This window comes from Anopheles funestus, chromosome 2RL (assembly GCF_943734845.2).
Source record: "Anopheles funestus chromosome 2RL, idAnoFuneDA-416_04, whole genome shotgun sequence".
Lineage (NCBI taxonomy): Eukaryota > Metazoa > Arthropoda > Insecta > Diptera > Culicidae > Anopheles > Anopheles funestus.
Window position 1 is genome coordinate 60,926,589 of NC_064598.1, and position 19,091 is coordinate 60,945,679.

The window sequence follows — 19,091 nt, forward strand, 5'->3', positions numbered from 1 at the left end:
GCAGTAAGCTTAAATATTGTTTTATATTCTTCTTTATTTCCATGAACCCCAACCGTCACTACGTTTCATTCGAACGATCTTCCTAAATCATTATGGTTCTCTTTTTCTCTCTTTCTCGCAACAATATTTAGGCTGATATTAATGAAGCAAAGAAAAAAAGAATAAACTCTTAAAACATATTTTTACTTGTCAATAAGAAATAATTAGAAATTGGAAAAAAAAATCATATTAGCTTCAGAATATTAGCCTGCATTGTAAATTCCTATTATTGCTGACCAACCGTCCCAGCGAAACAATTAACCAAGAAAGAGAGAAAACTATAGAGATATTCCACAACCGGAAATGGGGCTGTGGGTGGTCAATTCGACCACAGCCTTACTGTTGGCAATAGTTGCCACACTTTTCCTACTGGCTGAGGTGCCGCAGATTGTGGTAGCATCACGTAAGTATTAGCATTTTCTTTCGTTAAATAATATCGTCGAAACAATCGCAATCGAAAAATGGAGAAAGATTTCTGGGCCCGTGAAGATTAATATCCTTCGAATATATTTTTTTGTGTGTTAAAATCCTACGTAGTGAATCGACGCAAAGATTGATGACTTCTCCGATATAAAAAAAGTTAGTTTTTGTGAAAACTTGCACATAAGCAAATTTATGACGTATTACGTATTACGTTATTACGCTAAGAAGTTAATTGGTACACGATGATTCAGCAAAATATTTTTTTTTCAATATCCTCCAACCTGTTCTTTTTTTCGAAAAGTGTAGCCAAATGCTATCAAACGGGATTTAAAATTCAAACAAAATAAGTAAAGAAAATTGGAAACATTTCACTCGTTTTATTCATAAATAATTTTAAACTCTGAACTTTCCCTCCGCACCTGTACCGCATCATGTGAGGTTCTCGTCTTTTGCTTTCGAGTGCCAACATCCAGTTTAATTGGATATATATCATTGGAACTCATATTTTACCAGATGTCGCTTCAACGTTGCGCACATCGCAATCGTCGCTTCCGACTGTGTGTGCAAGTTCGTTGAACAAAAAAGAAAGAAAATTCCCTAAAAGGGACCTTGTTATGGTGGTGGATGAAAAGAAAACATGTATTAAATTATTTATCCGGGTAAATGGCAGAATCAAACCGAAATGCATGATAGTTGTCGAGGTTGTTTTTTTTTTGTATTTTTTTTATTGTTGCCCACCTCTTGTGTGTATTTTATTATACTGCGGCAGCAGTTTTCTGCTTGCTTTGGAACGCTAAAAAAAGACAAATTAAAAGCAAAAAAACAAACAAACGTGGTAACAGCTGCACGCGGCTATCGACAGAATTTGTTCATATGTGCATTTGATGCATGTGCTTCGAACGATTCATATTTATATGTGTATCGCCATAACGTCACTTATATCCGGTACTACCGCGGTACCGAACATCGAAATGGAGGATAAACAGAAACAGAGTACACACACACACATACAAAGTCCCGGTAGCAGCATTGATCGCAACATGGCCTCGTGTCAGTTCAAATCTATTTCGTTGCATCACAGCATCGATGAAAATTTCATCTATTTGAAAATACTTTTAACGCTTACAAAACAATGCATCCGAATCGTCAGTGGAGGACTGCAGTAACGGGAGGCATTATTTTGGATCCTACCGTGTTGCAGCCTCCGGACCTGCTGGATGATTGGTTGTCACTTTGCATCCATTTTCTCTTCTCCTGCCAGATCGCTGCAGTGCTCGACAAAACGTGGAGTTGAAGGCGAGGAAATGGATGTTCGTGATGGATATTATTTATGAATTCCTATTGACAGTAGCTGTTCAAATATTTATGCAAACGGTTAAATCATTGATAGCTTCCCGCGCCGACTGTGAAGAATAGAGTGTAGAACGCGCACATGTGAGTTCGGTGTGTGGATTTTCTCTTCCGCAACTCATCGTACAAAAAGCGCAGTCGAATATCTGGGCATGTGTGAATGTTGAAAATTGATTTACATAGCATTAGCAATTACAATTAGCAGCGGATGGAATGAATGGGCCGCAAACGCCATCGTCTGATCCCTACCCTTCCAACAATCTCGACAGTTTCTCGCTCTTTATCACATCACATCCTTGGTTCGCTTCGGGTAGAAAGCGTTGGCTTTGTAGAATAGAAATTATTGGTCTCATTTTCAAACCCCCGCCCCCCGGTACGCCATCCCGTACACCGAGTGTCCTTCCGGGATGGGTTGATTGCGATCGGCTGTGTTTGTTCCGCCCTGTTACGTTCCGTTCCGTGCTGCATTTCGATTGCTAGCGGGCAAATGTCACTCGGTGGGCATCCTCGAAAGGAGTAAAATATTGATTAGTTCATTGAGTCAGAAGTTCTACCAACGTGGGCCATCGCAGCGTGGGTTATTCTGGTTCTGGATACTACCATCAACCAACCCTAATCAAGATGGGTACGAAGTAATCAATATCCTATTCAACTTTCCGCATTGGCCTGTATGAAGGCGATGTAAAACAGAAGTTCGAGGAAGCCAGCGTGAAAATGCGGGTACACAGAGATATACATCTGCTGGCAGAAGACTTTTCAACAGGGAAACGATCGGCCGCTCTATCATTGCCGTGTACTGTAAGCAACTCAAATGCGCTAAAGTTGAACCTGTGTCGGTCGTCTAGCTTATGCCGCCACACTATCCCGATACTGCACTCTTAAACTACTTGTGACCGGTATGCTAACTTGAAAAGAGTCCTCCTTGAGCACCGTGCGGCTTTGCCTTGTAAATAAAGACCTTCCAGGCTATAATTCAAAACAATTACCAAGCTCTCGGAAGAAATTAATAAAAAAGCATTGTTTACGATTTCAAATTAACATACTGGCTAAGTGTTAGTATTGTGATAGTTAGTGGAGAATTAGTGGTGTGTAACGATGACATGGAATTTTTGTTGGTTTTCGTCGAAGAATTCATTACTCATGGCTCTTTTTAGCTATTTTCGTTTCACAATGCGGTCGAATGTTTATTTTTTACCGATTTAAAAATATATTTCGGCATATATATTTTACATTTGTTATGAACTAATTCTTGTCATCAATTTGGTGTTATTTTAATTAAGCTTTAGACAATGCATTCTCTTACTTATAAAATTGAAAATAATTTTTATTGCAGGAATCCCAAGTATTTGTCTTGAGCTACATTTACAAAAGTTTGCAAAGTTTCAGTTAGTTGGACATGACTATTTATGTTTCAAATGCATGTTAGCTATATTTTGGCAGAACACTGTGTCTGTACAGAAAAATGCACTGGTTTGTTACTTGCTAAATCAGCCTATGAGTCGATGCAATGATGGTTGTTGTTTTGAAACAGTCAATGTTGTTTGTTAAAATGGTAGCGTTCACGCTCACGCTATGGCAATATGGTGTCTTTTGTCGAATTGAAGCGAGCGTAGGTAAAAGATTTTGTAGATTGGAGCTTTGGGAATTATGTTACAGCGTTGAAGTAACCATAGCGGACCGTGTAATTGTACGGGGCACATCCATTTTAACCTTAAGATGCCCATAGTCGAACGTTCTACCTGCCACAGCGAAAGGAATGTACTGTCTCGGCTTTTTCAACGTTGGCCGGGTCTTTGAGGATTCCTCTTGTGTGACCATTGGCTTCGGGTGTAGTATATTTGCGGCGAATTAAGGGACCACAAGTTGGCATTCTTGCAATGGTGGCACAACAAGCGCTTACTTTGCATGATGATGAAGTACCACCGGACTGTTGACCGTAATACAAAAAAGGGTCCGGAATGGGTTGAGCACATTTTTTGTCCACCCCAGCCCAAAAGACGAATTGCAAAGCAGTTTCGTACTCGCATGTGTTACTCTACCCTGGCCCTAGGTAGGAAGGAAGTGAAAAATTTCCAAACAACCAACTACACCAACCCATCATAATCATCATGCATATGTTAGCATAACGGACCGTTTCCCGTTGACCCCCGGGAATTCGATCGAGATTGTGCCCGGCAATTACCTAAAGACGACGACGACGATGTCGAGGTCGGGAACGATGATGAATGGCAGGAGCCGCGCAAAGACATGGAAGCGACCGTAGCGGTCGGGTACGTAATGTAGGTGGAATTTATTCAACGCTGCAGTGACCCAGTGCTTATGGCGGGAACCTCAGGCTTGCGTCCGCAAGCGAAATGAAGAATGGGCTCGCCAGTTGCTTAGTTTATAGCTTTGCTCGGGTTTGAAGGTAAACTAAGCAATAAAATGTCGGCGAGTGAAATATGAATCAGTGAACCATTGAAATAAAAGTCTTTAAAACTAGTTCGCCAAGTCGTAAAGTATCTATCACAAGAGTACTTGATAGAATTTTTTTATGTTTTTTGGAAATTTGTCTGCAACGGAACCGTTGGTAGAGAATTGCGAATTATCTCTTTTAACTGGTGTAAACTGCTTGCCCACTATTGTTTGTCTAGTGCTTAGCTGCTGTCTACTTCTTCTAAGGGGGATATACACTCAAAAACTAAAATAAAAACATCATTTTCGTGTTTTTTTTCTAAGCACATTAATTTCCATTGCAGCATTTAAAAGAAAATTATGTACATTGGAACGAATGTAAAAAATGATATTAACACAACAATCTTTAAGTTCCTTTACGGAGTGTACTGCAAATAGACGATTTTGTTGCTTCCAGTAGCGTTTCTTTAAAATTCAACGTAATCCAAAAGTTTATATTCTGAATGATAATACTTACAATTAATACTTTAGGAACTATATTTGGAAAATGTCTATTATTGACTGAGTTTTCATATTCTATCTGTATAATAAATTGTAAAGGACAAAACAGAAACTTAAGTCAAGTATTAATACATTGTATGTAGATGAAAATTTCAAGCCAATCGCTAAACTGTATTTTTACTCTGAGTATCGATTTGCAAATGATGATTTGAACTTTGAAAATAAGCGTTTGACCATGACGATAAATTTTAATTTTTTACCAGATAAGTGTGAAATCTCACGCTCAAAGAAAATGCCATAAAATGTAGCATTTTTTAAAAAATGTTGACTTTTTTAAATACACTACACAGAATATTTGTTGGTGAAAGAGAGATCTATAAAGAACTATATAATAAAAAATAAATAAATTTGATGCTTTTCTGTTATCGATTCTATATCTCATCAGGTGTGTTCGTCGATGGCAGGATGACAATCGAGATAAAATAAATTTTTCCACCTTCATAAGAAAAGTTGTTCGCGCATTTGTGATGATTCATTTTTGACAAATTTATTTTTGCTTCCTTCCTTCTGGTTCCTTTTTCGCACACGGTTCGTCTAGTTTTTGGGAGGCTTTTTTTTTAAATTCGTTTGACAGCTTTATGAACGCGCATTGTTGCTATACCCAATTCCAGCTGGGACATGTCGTATACGGCTTGGTTTTGTGTTTTTTAACGCTTCGAAATACCGTCAAAATTGCTTGCTAACGTTCACTGAAGACAAGCATGACGAGCGTCTTCATTAGGAAGTCTGCTTTTCCACTGGCTCCATGGTGGGTAGAACAGGATGATTTTTGCTCCGCTTTGTGTGAGGATGTACTTTTCGGGATTGAGATTTTTTTTTTCGTCCACACTTTTTCCGTTTTAGAATGGTTCAGATACAGCTGACGAGCCTGACTGTGCACTTTCGGATTTGTCTTAAATCGAAACAGCAAAACAAAAAGAAACCGAGTGAGTTTTCATGGTGGTGCTGCATTCCCTTTTCCAGCTGCATATCCTTTGGCACCAGCAGCATCACGGTACAGTGTGACGTTACATGTCGTGGAACAAATAGCTGTGTTTGTGTCTGAGTGTGTAAATGTTTCCCAGGCTGTGGGTAGATTCTGTTCTGTTTCTCCGAATGCCACTCGTTTATTTATGGTGGGCAACATTTTGTGTGATTTGTCCTTCTTCCCCCAAAAATGGTAGTCATCTGCCTGATGAGGTACAGTGACTGCCTTCGTATATTGAGATGCAAAAACCAAGTTTATCCTCGTGTCAAATACCGCTCAGGCAGGCTGTACAATTCTCGCATTTCCACGAGATTCTCGCCGTTGGTTTTGGTTAGGATTTGCTTGCCTCGGTTTTGGTTTGTTCCGGCTAGTTTGTGTTTGTGCCCGGTTGACTTTTGCCTTCATCATCATCATCGGATTCATCACCGTGGTGTGGTACCTTTCAAACCTTCATAGCGAAGGTGAACATCAACCCACGAGAATCGACCGTTATACGGGTACATACAAAGTCGCAATCTGTTACATAATTTAGTGTGGTAACGCGAAGTCACTAAAGGATGAGAGCTATTGCAGCGAAGTGAATTTACTTTCTGCTCGACCCTTGTCCTGCTTTGTCCTACCGCACGATTGTTTATACTGTGGCGTGAGTCGCGCGATTCGCTATGCTAACCACCATGTCGAGTGTGCGACGATTACCGCTGTGCTAGGACCCACTTCTGAGGAGGAGGAAATGATAACGCCTTCGCTGCACACAGTGCTTGTCGATCTGTGGAAAGTAGTGACATCAAGCAGAAATGCACACCTCCCCTACCCAAGCTTGTTTTCATTTTCTTTTGCTACACCAACTGCCTCGTACCCAGGTTACCAGTGGATAGATCTGGTGACCAAGAAGAGCAGACTGACAGGGTGGAAGAATTTATTCCGGCCTTGTGTCAGCGATGGTTACTCAGAGATAAACGAGTGATCTTTGTGAATAAATTAGTATCTTCTCTTACAGCACTCTCTACTTATCAGGTGCGCTACATATGACATTCTTTTGCAAAACTGTGCGTATAGGGTTGTGCGGAATAAAAAAGCAGCAATCATTGTGGTGTGTTACTGAATGTTTGCCCGTAGTTCCACTTGAAATCTGTCTTTGGATTGCATCTTCCTGCTAGCAGAACCGAGCTTTGCAACTGCTTCATTCCCCATTCGTTGATAAACTGTACACACATTGGACGTGCATAGTAACTACCTCTATTCGGACTGGGGCATTATTTGTTTGTGTGTACCTAAATGTGTTTGCATATGCATAAAGACAATGTTTTCATCTACCCCATGTTTGAACGCAAATATGAATAGTATATCATTCAGCAGTACTTATTTAATGCTATTGGTTTGTATGTTTTAGTTGGTTGAGCGAATACTCTCGCTAGCATGTAAAATCAACAATATTCTGTTTGAATACTCTAAATTAAAGGTACAGGAAAGCTATTTAGTTTTACATTTGGGAGCATGATTAAGCAGCTGACTTGAGTATATGTCTCTGAGTTCCGAGCAATTCTCTAGTTTTTTTAATTAACAATTTATGACGTAAAATGTTATCACTCTTTGCTTTAATGTGCGAGTAGGTGTTGGCAGTAAATAACATGATTATATATTTTTGCTGTTTTTTGTAATATAGAGATTTTAAACCTCAAGGATCTTGAAGTAATTGAGCGAAGTGATAATGAGAAGGGATTTTTAAATGGAGATATTCCGGAACCATCCCATTGATAATCTATTCAATAGTTTCGTTTATTTACTGACATATGATATGAATAATATCGGTGATACTAATTGGTTAGAATAATTAGCTATTTCTTATCTTTTGTCTCTCACAAAAAATAAAAGCAATGAAACATTTCGGATCGCCAACAACATTTTAATAACCTTCAGTGTTCTGCTACACTCAATTGTATGAAACTATAGTATCAAAAAGATAAAATACACAATTTTTCGCGTTTTTTTCCGCGGCACTGTGAAGTAACTTCTTTCGCTTTATTTCTTTTTGAAATCCATAAACTATTATATTAACGAAGCATGATAGCGTCGTCGACATCACGTCTCTTATAAAATGTACCACTTCATTGCGAAAGTAGATATAACCAACGGCAGAAGTGTTTTTCCCTTCGCGCAACGTGTACACATTGGGCGACTCAAAGCGAAGCAGCCATGCACAGTGTACAGCACTGGGAAGTGCTCGTTGGTTTTGAAGGGTTTTCCGTTACAAACAAATTTGTTTCCATAAAATGAGGCCTGTGGTGTTGCTTTCGACAACATCATCACCATCATCATCGTCGTCACAAAACAAAAACACCACCATCAGCGTGATTGGCGGTAAGTGAAAAGTTTCAGTGCCTCGGAAACGATAAAACAATTGTAGTTAGTGGCTCTTGACGAAATAAAATATCTCACCATTTGTGAAGTCACAATGGTTACACAACGGTATCGCTAATGGGTTTGAGTATGGAAGAAAAGTTTAGGGAAAGAAAAGCCATCGAAAAAAAATAAAACGAAAAACAGAAAAGATGAAATTTATTGCGTACTATTATGTATGTGAAACTTGGTTACACATGAGATATTTATCTAACAACTATGTATAAATTGAAGCAAGATGGCGCATAAACTACTTCCGCTATATTTCTTAGAAGAAAAAAAGTTACCTTATTTTTTTATTCCGTTAATGCTTCTTTACTGTTTTTGTTCCGTCGTTACTGTCTTTACAATGTGTTGTATCAATGGTGTGCGTATGAAGGTAATGTTGAATTTACTTGCAGCTTTACCTTTATACCACAACGTACGAGTATGGCTTTTCAGATTCCGTCGTAAAGCTTGATCGGTAGGCACATCATTGACTTTTGCAGTAGTAGGCTACCCTTTTGTGTTGAGGTTTTAACCAGCTATTGATGCCATGGCTCTGTTTCTTCTCATGAGAATAGTAATTCGCTTGCTGGTTTGCTGGTTTTCCCGGTATACAGCGGAAACGCCAAATATTGCCATGAAAGGCTAGAGCTCCATTGGTGGATAAATGGAAAGTACGTGAGAAAATTGGTAAATGATCCCGGAGTGCAATGCTTTTGCCAACATGGGTTGCAAATCTTTTGTTTTGGGTTCAGATCGAATTGCATTCAGTGCAACGCGCGAGACCAGCCGAGTAAGTCACCTTATTGTTGTTGCATAGGAGGTAGCTGCATGGTTTACCGCAAAACGAAACATTCTGCACAGAGGAAGGATGCCAGCAACGGCATGTTGTTTTCGGAAACGTATGCAGCTACCATTGGTGTTTGTGTACAGCGTTCGCAACATGGTAAGCGTAATTGCAAACCGCCACGTATAGGTGCTGCGATGGAACTTCGATAAATTTGGTGTTCGTCCGGGCACAAGTAAGTGGAAGCAATGAACGTATCGTAAACTTTTCTGCAAGCAAGCTCACGTTATTGCCATAATTCGATGCATTTAGAAATTATTTCAAAACACACCTACACGTAATTCCATACACAAAAGATGGTAAACTACGTATCGTTGATTGTATGATTAAAGCAGATTTTTGTTGTTGTTATTCTATTTATTTAATTTTGAGATTAGATTTTCTAAGAAAATTCAACATACTACTACCGTATTCATAGTGAACAGAAAATACATTCTTCAAGCTTTTGAATACTAATTCAAACTTAGCTTCCAGTCAAATATTGTGAAATGCAATTAAATTGGAGCTTTTGACCCTTTTCTAGCAATTGAGGGGTATTGATGTATTCGTCGTACAACTTTATTCTTCTTTTTTGGAGACTTCTTCCCTCTATTTTTAGAAAACCTTCAATCTGGAATATATAAGTAACACAGCGAAAAGTTTGAATAGGCTTGTAAATTTGTTGGTAATTTTGCTGAATGTACGATCATTTTTCGTATAAGCGTCCTTGGAAAGGATGTGGTGGTTTTGCTCCTCTTTGAATGGTTTTAATAATTTGAATTTATCGTTCCTCCCGTTTGCTGATTGTGTTTGGCTGGAGGTCGTGGGAGAGAGCTGGGTGCAAAATTGTGAAACGGAAAACAAGTATTCCCTTCATCCGACGCAAACTCGTGACCAGAATCCGTAACTGCCTCTGACAGTCATGGCGCTGATGGTGTGGCCTCAGATGCTTGTGAAGCTTTTGCCAGCGGGGCGGTTAAGGTTAGGCAGGAGCCGTACAGCACGTTGATCCAACAGGATACATTGTCAGAAATGTTACCCTATACAACTTGTGCAAAAGGGAAACCTGCTCAAGATTCAAAAAAGAGCATCCCTGCAAAGTGTGCTACAAGCGTTGGGCAGGGTTGAAGGCTTACCGTTGTCTAGCTTTGTGTGGGACACAAGCTCACAGTACATGGTTCGCTCAAATGTGCTCTTCTTCAAAAATCTTCAAAGCTGAATCGTTCTTCTTCAGCATCATCATCGTTCGTTTTATAATACATACTCAACGTTTGCCTTTACTGCACACCCCAGACAAGCATCATTTTGTCTTCTTATTTTTTTTGCCGGGAACTGATCGTTGCTAATAAATCTGGTCAATGTGCGGTAGCTTTTATCCGCTAGTTCTTAACCACCTACCCGTGGTGGGGTTTGCCCTCTTCAAACATTTATCCTTTCGGCATGACAAACGAGCCAGGCTTGAGCAAATCCGCCCAAAGACGAGACGGCGAAGCATTGGTTGGCATATTTGACTTGGAAAGAATATCTTATGAACAGCTTGAAGAGACATGATAATAATATAAATAATATGAAATTTTATCCCATGTCCGCGACGGAAGAATAACGTGCAACATTGTTTGATCCAACGTGCATGCAGAATTGGGATGTTACCATCATGGGTTAACGGTTGATTAATTTTGTGTCTATTACTGTACCGCTTATAATTCATGTGCAATTTATTTGCTATATATCACCTAAACAAGTCACCTCAAGTAGTTTGTAACTTTAAATTTTTACCTTTACGATGAGCCATGCTGATCGGACATACTTGTAAGTGGGCATCAATCAATCAATTTGTAGCTAATTAATCAAGCATCAGCTTTATGTTTAACGCTACAACACCAGTTGTACACCATGTATCCTAGCAAAATGGTTTTCTAGGCTTCTTCAATAGACTTCCGACCAGAAAAGCTATTCGAGCTGGTACTGTTAACGCGTATCTTCCATAGCAAAAAAACATATTAAGTACGACATCATATCTGTTCCGATCAGCTTCAGTATTCTTATAACAAGATTCACAAACTGTAGCATTCCCATGTCGGGAGTTCTTCCATAAGCATATCAGTCATTTAACTACACACAAGAAATATAACTACTTGTGAATTGTGTTAAGGAAAAATCTTACATAACAGCAGCTTCTCAGCTCAATTTAACAATAATCTTCATTTAATAGAACAGCGTTCCAGTAAAAGATGTAAATTGTGGTATCGTTCGTGCAAAACATTATACACTGTATCGCACGATCTAATATTGTAAATGGTTGTGCTAGTTGATAGTGAGAAGGTTGTTTGTATTCAAAACTTTGCATAAACCCGAAAAGTAGAGCTAATGGTCTTGATGTTACATGAAAAATGGCATAATAACTACTGTTATGGCATATCATTAGTTACTCCAATCACAATTAGCTGTCGGTGCCGTGACCACCGTCACCGTACAATCGTCAGTCATTGAATAGGACGATACTGGTCATAGCTGTTGATTAAAGAAATGTGTTGCCGCTCCCAAAGGATTAGACGGGGAAAGTTGTGGAAACGGAGTTTCATAATTTCAAGTTCAGCAAAGGACTTCCGCCAAATTCAACAGTGTGCGGCCGTTCCGTCAAGGAATACATGAATGAGCGGGAAGCGATACTCGCAGCACTGATTGATGGCCTACTATTTATAATCCCCGTTTGGGAGTATAGTGACATCGGACCCGTGCCGTAAAGTACATAGTATACAGTGACTTGCGACTACTTCTCTTACAGTTGCTGAAACGCACATTAGCATACACACCACTGCCTTGCGAGTAAGCTTGCGCTATACGGTTTATAGCGTCTAGTCAGGCTTTGTAATAGACTAGATGGAAAGGTTTGCCTGTAGAACCTTTTTTCTTGAACACCTGTACCGACACGTTCGGCGTAATGTGCACAGTCATTCTAATCGAAAAGTTAATATTGTTTTTTTTTTTTAATTTCGATTTTTGCTGGTTGATTTCGATTTTCCGCTACATTGTTGAAGAATATTTTGTCACAATCTATGTCGATACATTAATGTATTTCTCCACGTTGTTTGAACTCTGTCCAACAGTGCTCTTTAAGGTGTACGCATAAATTTTTGGTATTAAAATTTAACAGAACTTTGGTAAATGTTCGATACTTTGTGTACATTTTGAGTTACCTTTATATTTGCGACTGTATCGTCTCACCAACAACAGTGTCCAAATGGTGTAAAATTATAATCATTAGTCGAATATGAATTGTTTCTCAACGCCTGTCCATCTGTGTATGAAATGATCTGGTAGCAAACCAAAAGCAACATTTGATATGGGCACCAACGAACGGACTATTAATTGGTTTGGCGACAGTTTGGTGCGGGGTAGGACGATAACAGCAAATAATACGAATAACACGCTTTTATTGCTGTAAGACGGTGTATACCAAAGTCCAAGCTGTAGCATTACACCGGATGTAATTACGCTTCAGACCACACTCTTCGCCTGCTCCTTTGCCTACGCTAGATTGACGTGCACAATAATGGTTCGTAGAAGTTTGTCAGAAACTTTTGCTGTATTTGCAGCGAAACACGACAAAGGCGTCTTCTATTTAATGAACTGAATCGAAAGACTACGCAACATTTCGTGTTTGACAGATGTTTCGTCACGAAATGAATCCCTTGCTCGCAGCGTTGCGGAAAGTGTAATCGTTTGAGAAACTTTTCAAACTCTGCCAGACGTCCATTTCCAAGAGGTGCCCTTTATGCTAGCCCGTTGTTTGATAGGAAGCACTTGCCTCACCTAGTGCTGCTTGATAGTTTTGCAGGACATTCCTCGAAACAGAAGTGTACAGGCGTTTGAAACATCTAGCAAAAGTTTTCCGAAAGTTTTGCGGAAGCCGTGCTTGGTTGGGATTTGCTTTGATCTTTCTCGTTCGGAAATGTCTAAAATGTCAACGCATCTTGGACGTGTATGACATGGATAGCAATTTTGATGAATGCATTCATCCTGCTCTGGAACTAGCTTCTTTCATGTATATAATTTAAAAAATGTTTCAAAATGGACTTTGATTTGTCGCTACGCAATAGATCGTAGGTTCATCGAAAAATTCTCCTAAGTAAAGCACTCACTGGCTTACGTGGGCGTTAAAAGCCTTCGTTCACATATAAATGGAGTCTGAGCAAATAGCATTCTTTATTTTGACTGCGAAATATGCATTTTTCACAGTCTGAACGCTAGGTTTTCTCCAAAAGCCGCTCATTCATGCTTGGAATGGGAGCAAATCGTGCTAAGCTAAGGTAAAATTCCGCGGTCGTCCGCATATACAGTAAAGGAATTTCTTCAGTTATTTTAACATTTTGGGCGACAATTTCTGCATGCAGACAGTCGCTCAGCGGTGTATAAGAGGTGTGCAAAGCACAGAAATCGGTAGAATAGTTTTCTCGAATCCCTCCGGCACTGAATTATTAATTCGTTCTAAAAGATCGAAGCGAAGAAAAGAAGACAACGACGAATCTACGGCAATGGCTCTAACGTCAGTTTTGGACCGTACATAGCCAAATCCGGTAAGCTGGTCGCCATCAACGAACGAAGGATTCGTGTTTTCCTGCGAATTCGGATCATTAGTCATGATACATTAAACCTAAAAGGATAAGAAATGACTTTCTTTGCTGAACAGTCGAGAGCAGTTTCCTCTTGCCGGATAGCCGGAAATCGGTTGCCTGCCGGTTGGTTTGTGTTGGTGGAAAGGGTTTGCGCAGTGCTATTTGTGTTTGTGTGTCATGCTTGACAAATTGAGCAGTGAGGGAAAGAAAGCTTCAACGCCCGCCCGACTACAGACACGGGAAGGCAGCAGTGTTGCGAATGATCGCTCTAATTTCTTATCTCAAATTCCCAAGCGGCTCTTTATGGCTTTTTCTGCTTAAAAAGGGGTTAAATTTTCGAGGCCTCTACTTGACGATTTTTTGTACATTTAAAGCAAGCCCACGTTTCGATGGGTACTAATTGAATCGTTTTTTCGGATCTTGTGGCCGTACATTTTAGCTGAGAGGTACCTTCCTGTGATATCGTCAATTCGGCAAAACAGAAATGCTTTTTTTGAAAACGATTTCCTAGAGACGTACTTTTGGTTGATGAAGTGAAAAAAGAAGTACTTATCTCGGTAGTTTAATGCATATTTTAAAATGCTCAAAATCCGTGCATTTTGTGATGCTTAGTTCTATTTTTTATAAATAACTCATAATTCTATATGCTTTGCTCTTTGAGCTTTGGAGAGGATTTGATTTTCATTGAAGAATTAAAGGGATTGGTATTTGGATATCCGTTTTTTCAATTTTTGCTCTAAAAAGCTATAAATTTCAAATATCATCCATGTTTCGTTGGAACGGAAAAATTATCTATGCTCCGTCCAATCAGGTACTCTCGTCTCTAGCAACGTTTCTCAAGTGGTGTTGCTCCCAATGCGCTTCGCGTGTGTAATAATAATCGTACAAGTATCCACCATCGTTGACTTCATCCGGCAGCAAACTAATGATGTAAGTATTTTGCCACAGCAACAGGATCAATATCCCGTGAAGAATTTTCTTCGTCCTTTTGACACCTCCAGGGATGCGCCACGACAGTAACTTCCGCACGCACGTTCGGCTCTCGTGCCAGTTCCGGGTTCGATATCTGTCAATCATCGAGTGGATGATGAAGAAGTAGTGATTCGTTGTAGTAGTTCTGCTTTTCTTGAGTTCGAGAATCGTGTAAATGTGATCGACGCCTGGGGAAGGACGTTTGGTTTCTGGAAGTGGGTGGATGGTTTGGGGGACAGGATATAATACGAGCCACTTCACTAAAGAAATGCTTCAAATTTCATTGGCACACGACACGATGAATGTTTCCTGCAAAAAGCACAGGCAGCAGGAAGCTTGTGCCACTACGAAACTGCAATACCATGGCATTAGCACTAGACCAAGCCAAAAAAGGGCTGGGGTAGAGCAGCAGGACGCTTTACACATGACGATCATAATCTCCTTGTGGAACGTGATGTGCTGAAATGTGCTCTGGCAGCTTTCAGCTCTCATGCTTCCTTTCACTCGAATTGGGATAACACTGAAATTCTCTCCTATACCCTTATCCGTTCACCGGCATTCGGGTAAGTGGCTGCAAAAAGGATATTGCCATTTTTGTGGATCCATCATGTCGAACAAAAGCGAACATTATTAGTATGCTGCTGTCATTGATAGACGATAAGCTGTGTATTAGTGGCTTGACTAGAGCCCCGGGTAACAGGTAGGCTACACATTTCCGCTTGATTAATCTGAAACGTTCGTTAACCTTCGGGTAAATTGTCAAAATTATTCGGACTACTTCACACACCCGGTTGTAGTGGAATGGTGAAGAAACTGAGTGTAATTTCTTTTGTTCCCATCACGTACAGCGAGACGATGAACCACTTAAACGCTAAGGGGGAACCCTATTTTGATTCTTCCCAATAGGCTCATCGGTACTATGCGTTGGAAAAATACTGGGAAGTTAGAACATGGACGTATACGGTGATTTTATATATTGCAAAGGACCGGTAAAGAAAAGATTAGGCAATAAATTTAAATGAAGTGGTATCATTTGAGCACTTTTCAGGATAACAGGGTGACATTTGTGTGCTCCCATTTGCTAAAACGAACAAGAAGATATAGAAAAAGATTCATAAATAACAATAATTTCGATAGAATGTTCCTTTTGTGTCTGGTTTCGATTATGAAAAATGTCTTTCGTTGACCGTTGTTTCAATATTTCACTGTTTTATAATTGCAATGAGGCTCCTTAAGCAAGCATTTTTTTATAAACTAAACCATTTTCCAATTCGTGTAAATTGTAAAATATGTATATTGTTTGCGAAAGTCTTTAAGAAAACATACTTGCAGCCGTTAGTGAACATCCCTATCAGAGTAATCAGAGAAGGTAGCAAAGAAAGTTGTGAAACCGTGATATAATTTAGTAAATCAAAAAATAGAACGATACGGATCCGAGAGTCATTTGCTTCCCGATCCTTCTACATCCAGCACATCTAGGTTGATTTATTGAAACAATTTTTCATGACACCGGAAGGTGTTAATTTCAAATATTGTATGCCTTCGTCGGGGCTCTCTGGTGCTGATTCTGGCAAGTGTAGGAACTTATCCCACAACATACTGACACCAGGAGGCGAAAGTGAATATATCTTTTGGATCTTCTTTTTTGTTAGTTATTCTCTCGGCCCTGTCGAACGTGGATCGAAGAATCGAAGGCTTTGTTTGACGTTTGGTGAAATTTATCGAATACAACGGTGTTCGTAGGGGAGAAGTTCAGCGGTACGATATAGACCAGGATCTCATTTTTTACAAACACCGATTCCATCCCGAAGGAGCGTCGGGCGATGCGGCAGCATACTGGCTACACCATATGACGCGTAGTATTGGATGAAAAATCGAATAGAATTACTGTCACAATCAATATTTTTTCCTCCACCGAACGAGTGATGGGCCGTTTTCTTGGTTTTGTGCAGCGTTCTGATATTGAGATTGTTTGCTATACTCTTCCCATACGATGTTCTGTCGATGGAATAGGGAACGGCGAAGCATATAGGAGAAACTGAATAGAACATATTGCTACATACGCTTCTACAATTTGTGTGAAAATATTTTACCCATTGTAGTTCACCGTTGTAAAGCGGCGATTGCGTTGGCATTTTGTGAGGCTTCCACTTCAATTCTCCCTTCCCCTTCCTAAAACTGCTGAAAAAGGTGCTTAAATTGACAAACAAGAGAGTGGTGCCCACCTTTTCGTTTCACGTTTTGTTCAAGGAACTCTGCGATGAAACTTTTTCAGTGCGCGGGCAAAATGCTCTTAAAATTAGAACACAGCAAATTGGATATCGTATCATGGACTGGATCGTACCGTGTCGTGCGAGATGGCTTTTTAGCTTTTTTTTTTGTTCGCCTCTTTTTTTGGGACCCGTTGATGGGGAATACTGGAAGCCATGGGATGATTGGATCAAAACTGCCGCGTATCGTCATCTCATCGGTTTTCTAAAATATCAAGCTTCGCTGCATTGGCTTCAGTAAGCTGGTTGCTGTGCCGAAGATTGAAAGCAGGTCCCGTTTTGTGGAAATTGGAAGGATTTAGCACGAATATGGTAGGGTTGCTTTATCCACACCCTTCGTTGGGGCTTTTATTGGTACCCTTCCCAAAAAGCACTACAACACCGCCTAGCGTTCGAGCGTGTTGAGTCAAACGTCCGTTAGCGTTCTTATGCATCGCAGCTCGTTTTCAATCAATGAAAGTTTGATTCAATTTAGCCATTTTACCACACGGTTTAAAACCGCCTTGTTATGGCTTGGGGGAAAAGCGTGAGTTCAATGTGTACGGTGTGACAGTCGACAAACGTACTGTGCACAGTGTTTAAACTTTCGGTTAACAAACTTAACAAAGGGAAACAAACGTGAAAGTTTTTCCTGAATCTTTGTTCCGGTAACAATTTGTGTAGGTGTGTTGTGTTCATTCAACATTCATCTGGCCAAAATTGTGTTTTTCCGGCCGTTTTTGATTAAAATTTGTTTTGCAATGCTTGGACAGCTACCATGACTTTCATTTGAACTTCAAATATATAAGGAAAAGAATTTGTTGTATTATTTGTTGAGTGAACCTTGTGGATTCGATTAAATTGTTTCTAAATGTTTAATTTTCCCACTATGTTACCTTTCAATTAAAACATTCAATTTTAAGGCGTTGACTAGTGGTGGAATCTTTCGACGCTGTTTTTCGTCGGTTAGCAATGAATCGGTTAAAATGTCACTCCTTTCGTTGTTTTATTTTCAAAAATGTCAACACAATTTTACCTGTAAGGTAACATTTCCTCCAAAAACGATATTCAATGCAGTGGGATTGAAAATAATCCCACTACTGTCAAAACTCATATCAATAATTCCTGAGTGTGTGCTCAAGTATTCAATCTTGCATGGGAATAGTATGAATTTAGAGCGCGGCTCATCTCTTTCCGCGGCGCTTTGCAGCAAGTTTTCACCCAGTGGAATAGAGATATGTGGTGTTTCTCGTTCGCTCTTGCAGGTGTGTGCCTTTTTCCCCATTTGTTCCTCTCATCCTTGCGTGTCGTGAAGCTTCAAAAATGTTTTTCATTCCAGAATCACGCGGACGTAAATCATACCGCAAAAAAAAGCTTCCCAGCCTCGCGCCTCGAGACGATGGTGTAGGAAAATTCACATGACAATAGCTGACGATAGAAGCCAGGATGCCGGTACTCGAGTTGATTGTGATTGTAGTTGGTGTTCCCGTATTTGGACAGTTTCGCCTGCCGGAATCATTCTTTCGCGGTTCTTGCGTGATACGGCGTGAAATTTTTCGTCCCTTATCACTGTGCCTGTTTCACACAGCGGCATACCGTTCGGACACTAGCGTACTTTTGGGCAGTTTGTTTTTGCCTTTGGTTGCAGTCGGTACGGTTGGTTGAACGTTCGTTTAGTATAGTTCTGTTTTCGAAAGTGGTCGAGATTTATCTCTTGTGCTGGGCTTAACGAGCGATGCAAACGCAATTCTTTTATGTTGCTTCAGCGGCGTGAGCAATATCCTATTATGGTTATCTTTTTTTTTTTTTTGTTAAACTCCCATTCCTTTCTACGTTAGAGATTTTTCCACGCCTGCAGAGATGTCGATTTTGTTGTATTTGCAACAAACTGAATCGATAGCAATTAGAAGATGTCTGCGGAAACTCACCAAAACAACACTGGCACACGCTAAGCTGGGCAGAAATAGGTTAGCTTTTCGCTCACAACTTCACCAGCAATGGATTCTCGTTGGTAGGATGCCAGTGCAAAAACTGGTGACATCTCTTTCCGTGCTATTGTTGCAGCAGGAGAAAAAGCTCAAAATAAGCCACATTGCGTCGGGCCGTGGATGCAGTGCGTTGGAAAATTCATTAAATCTGCTGAAATTTATTTATTTGTCCAGATTGCAAGCGAATGCGCGCATGAACGCAACTTCCTGTTATGAAATGACGAACGAAAATTAAACTCAAACATTTTCGATTTACCCGTACGCGGTATATATCAAGCACGATCATGTGAGGATTTCGTTGAGGATTAGAGAAAAATTGAAATA

The 19,091-nt window shown here is 40.0% G+C and overlaps 1 protein-coding gene across 12 annotated transcripts in view; it reads left to right on the forward strand.

The window, feature by feature from the left end:
- The window catches only part of LOC125761375 (tyrosine-protein phosphatase Lar), a 254,654-nt gene that overhangs the window by 111,967 nt on the left and 123,596 nt on the right, over positions 1–19,091 (forward strand). For all 12 annotated transcript variants that reach the window (XM_049422438.1, XM_049422441.1, XM_049422439.1 and 9 more), the window contains one exon: positions 132–442. In XM_049422438.1, the coding sequence (XP_049278395.1) occupies positions 343–442 (100 nt within the window). In that variant the 5' untranslated portion in view covers positions 132–342. The remainder of the gene's footprint in view (positions 1–131; positions 443–19,091) is intronic.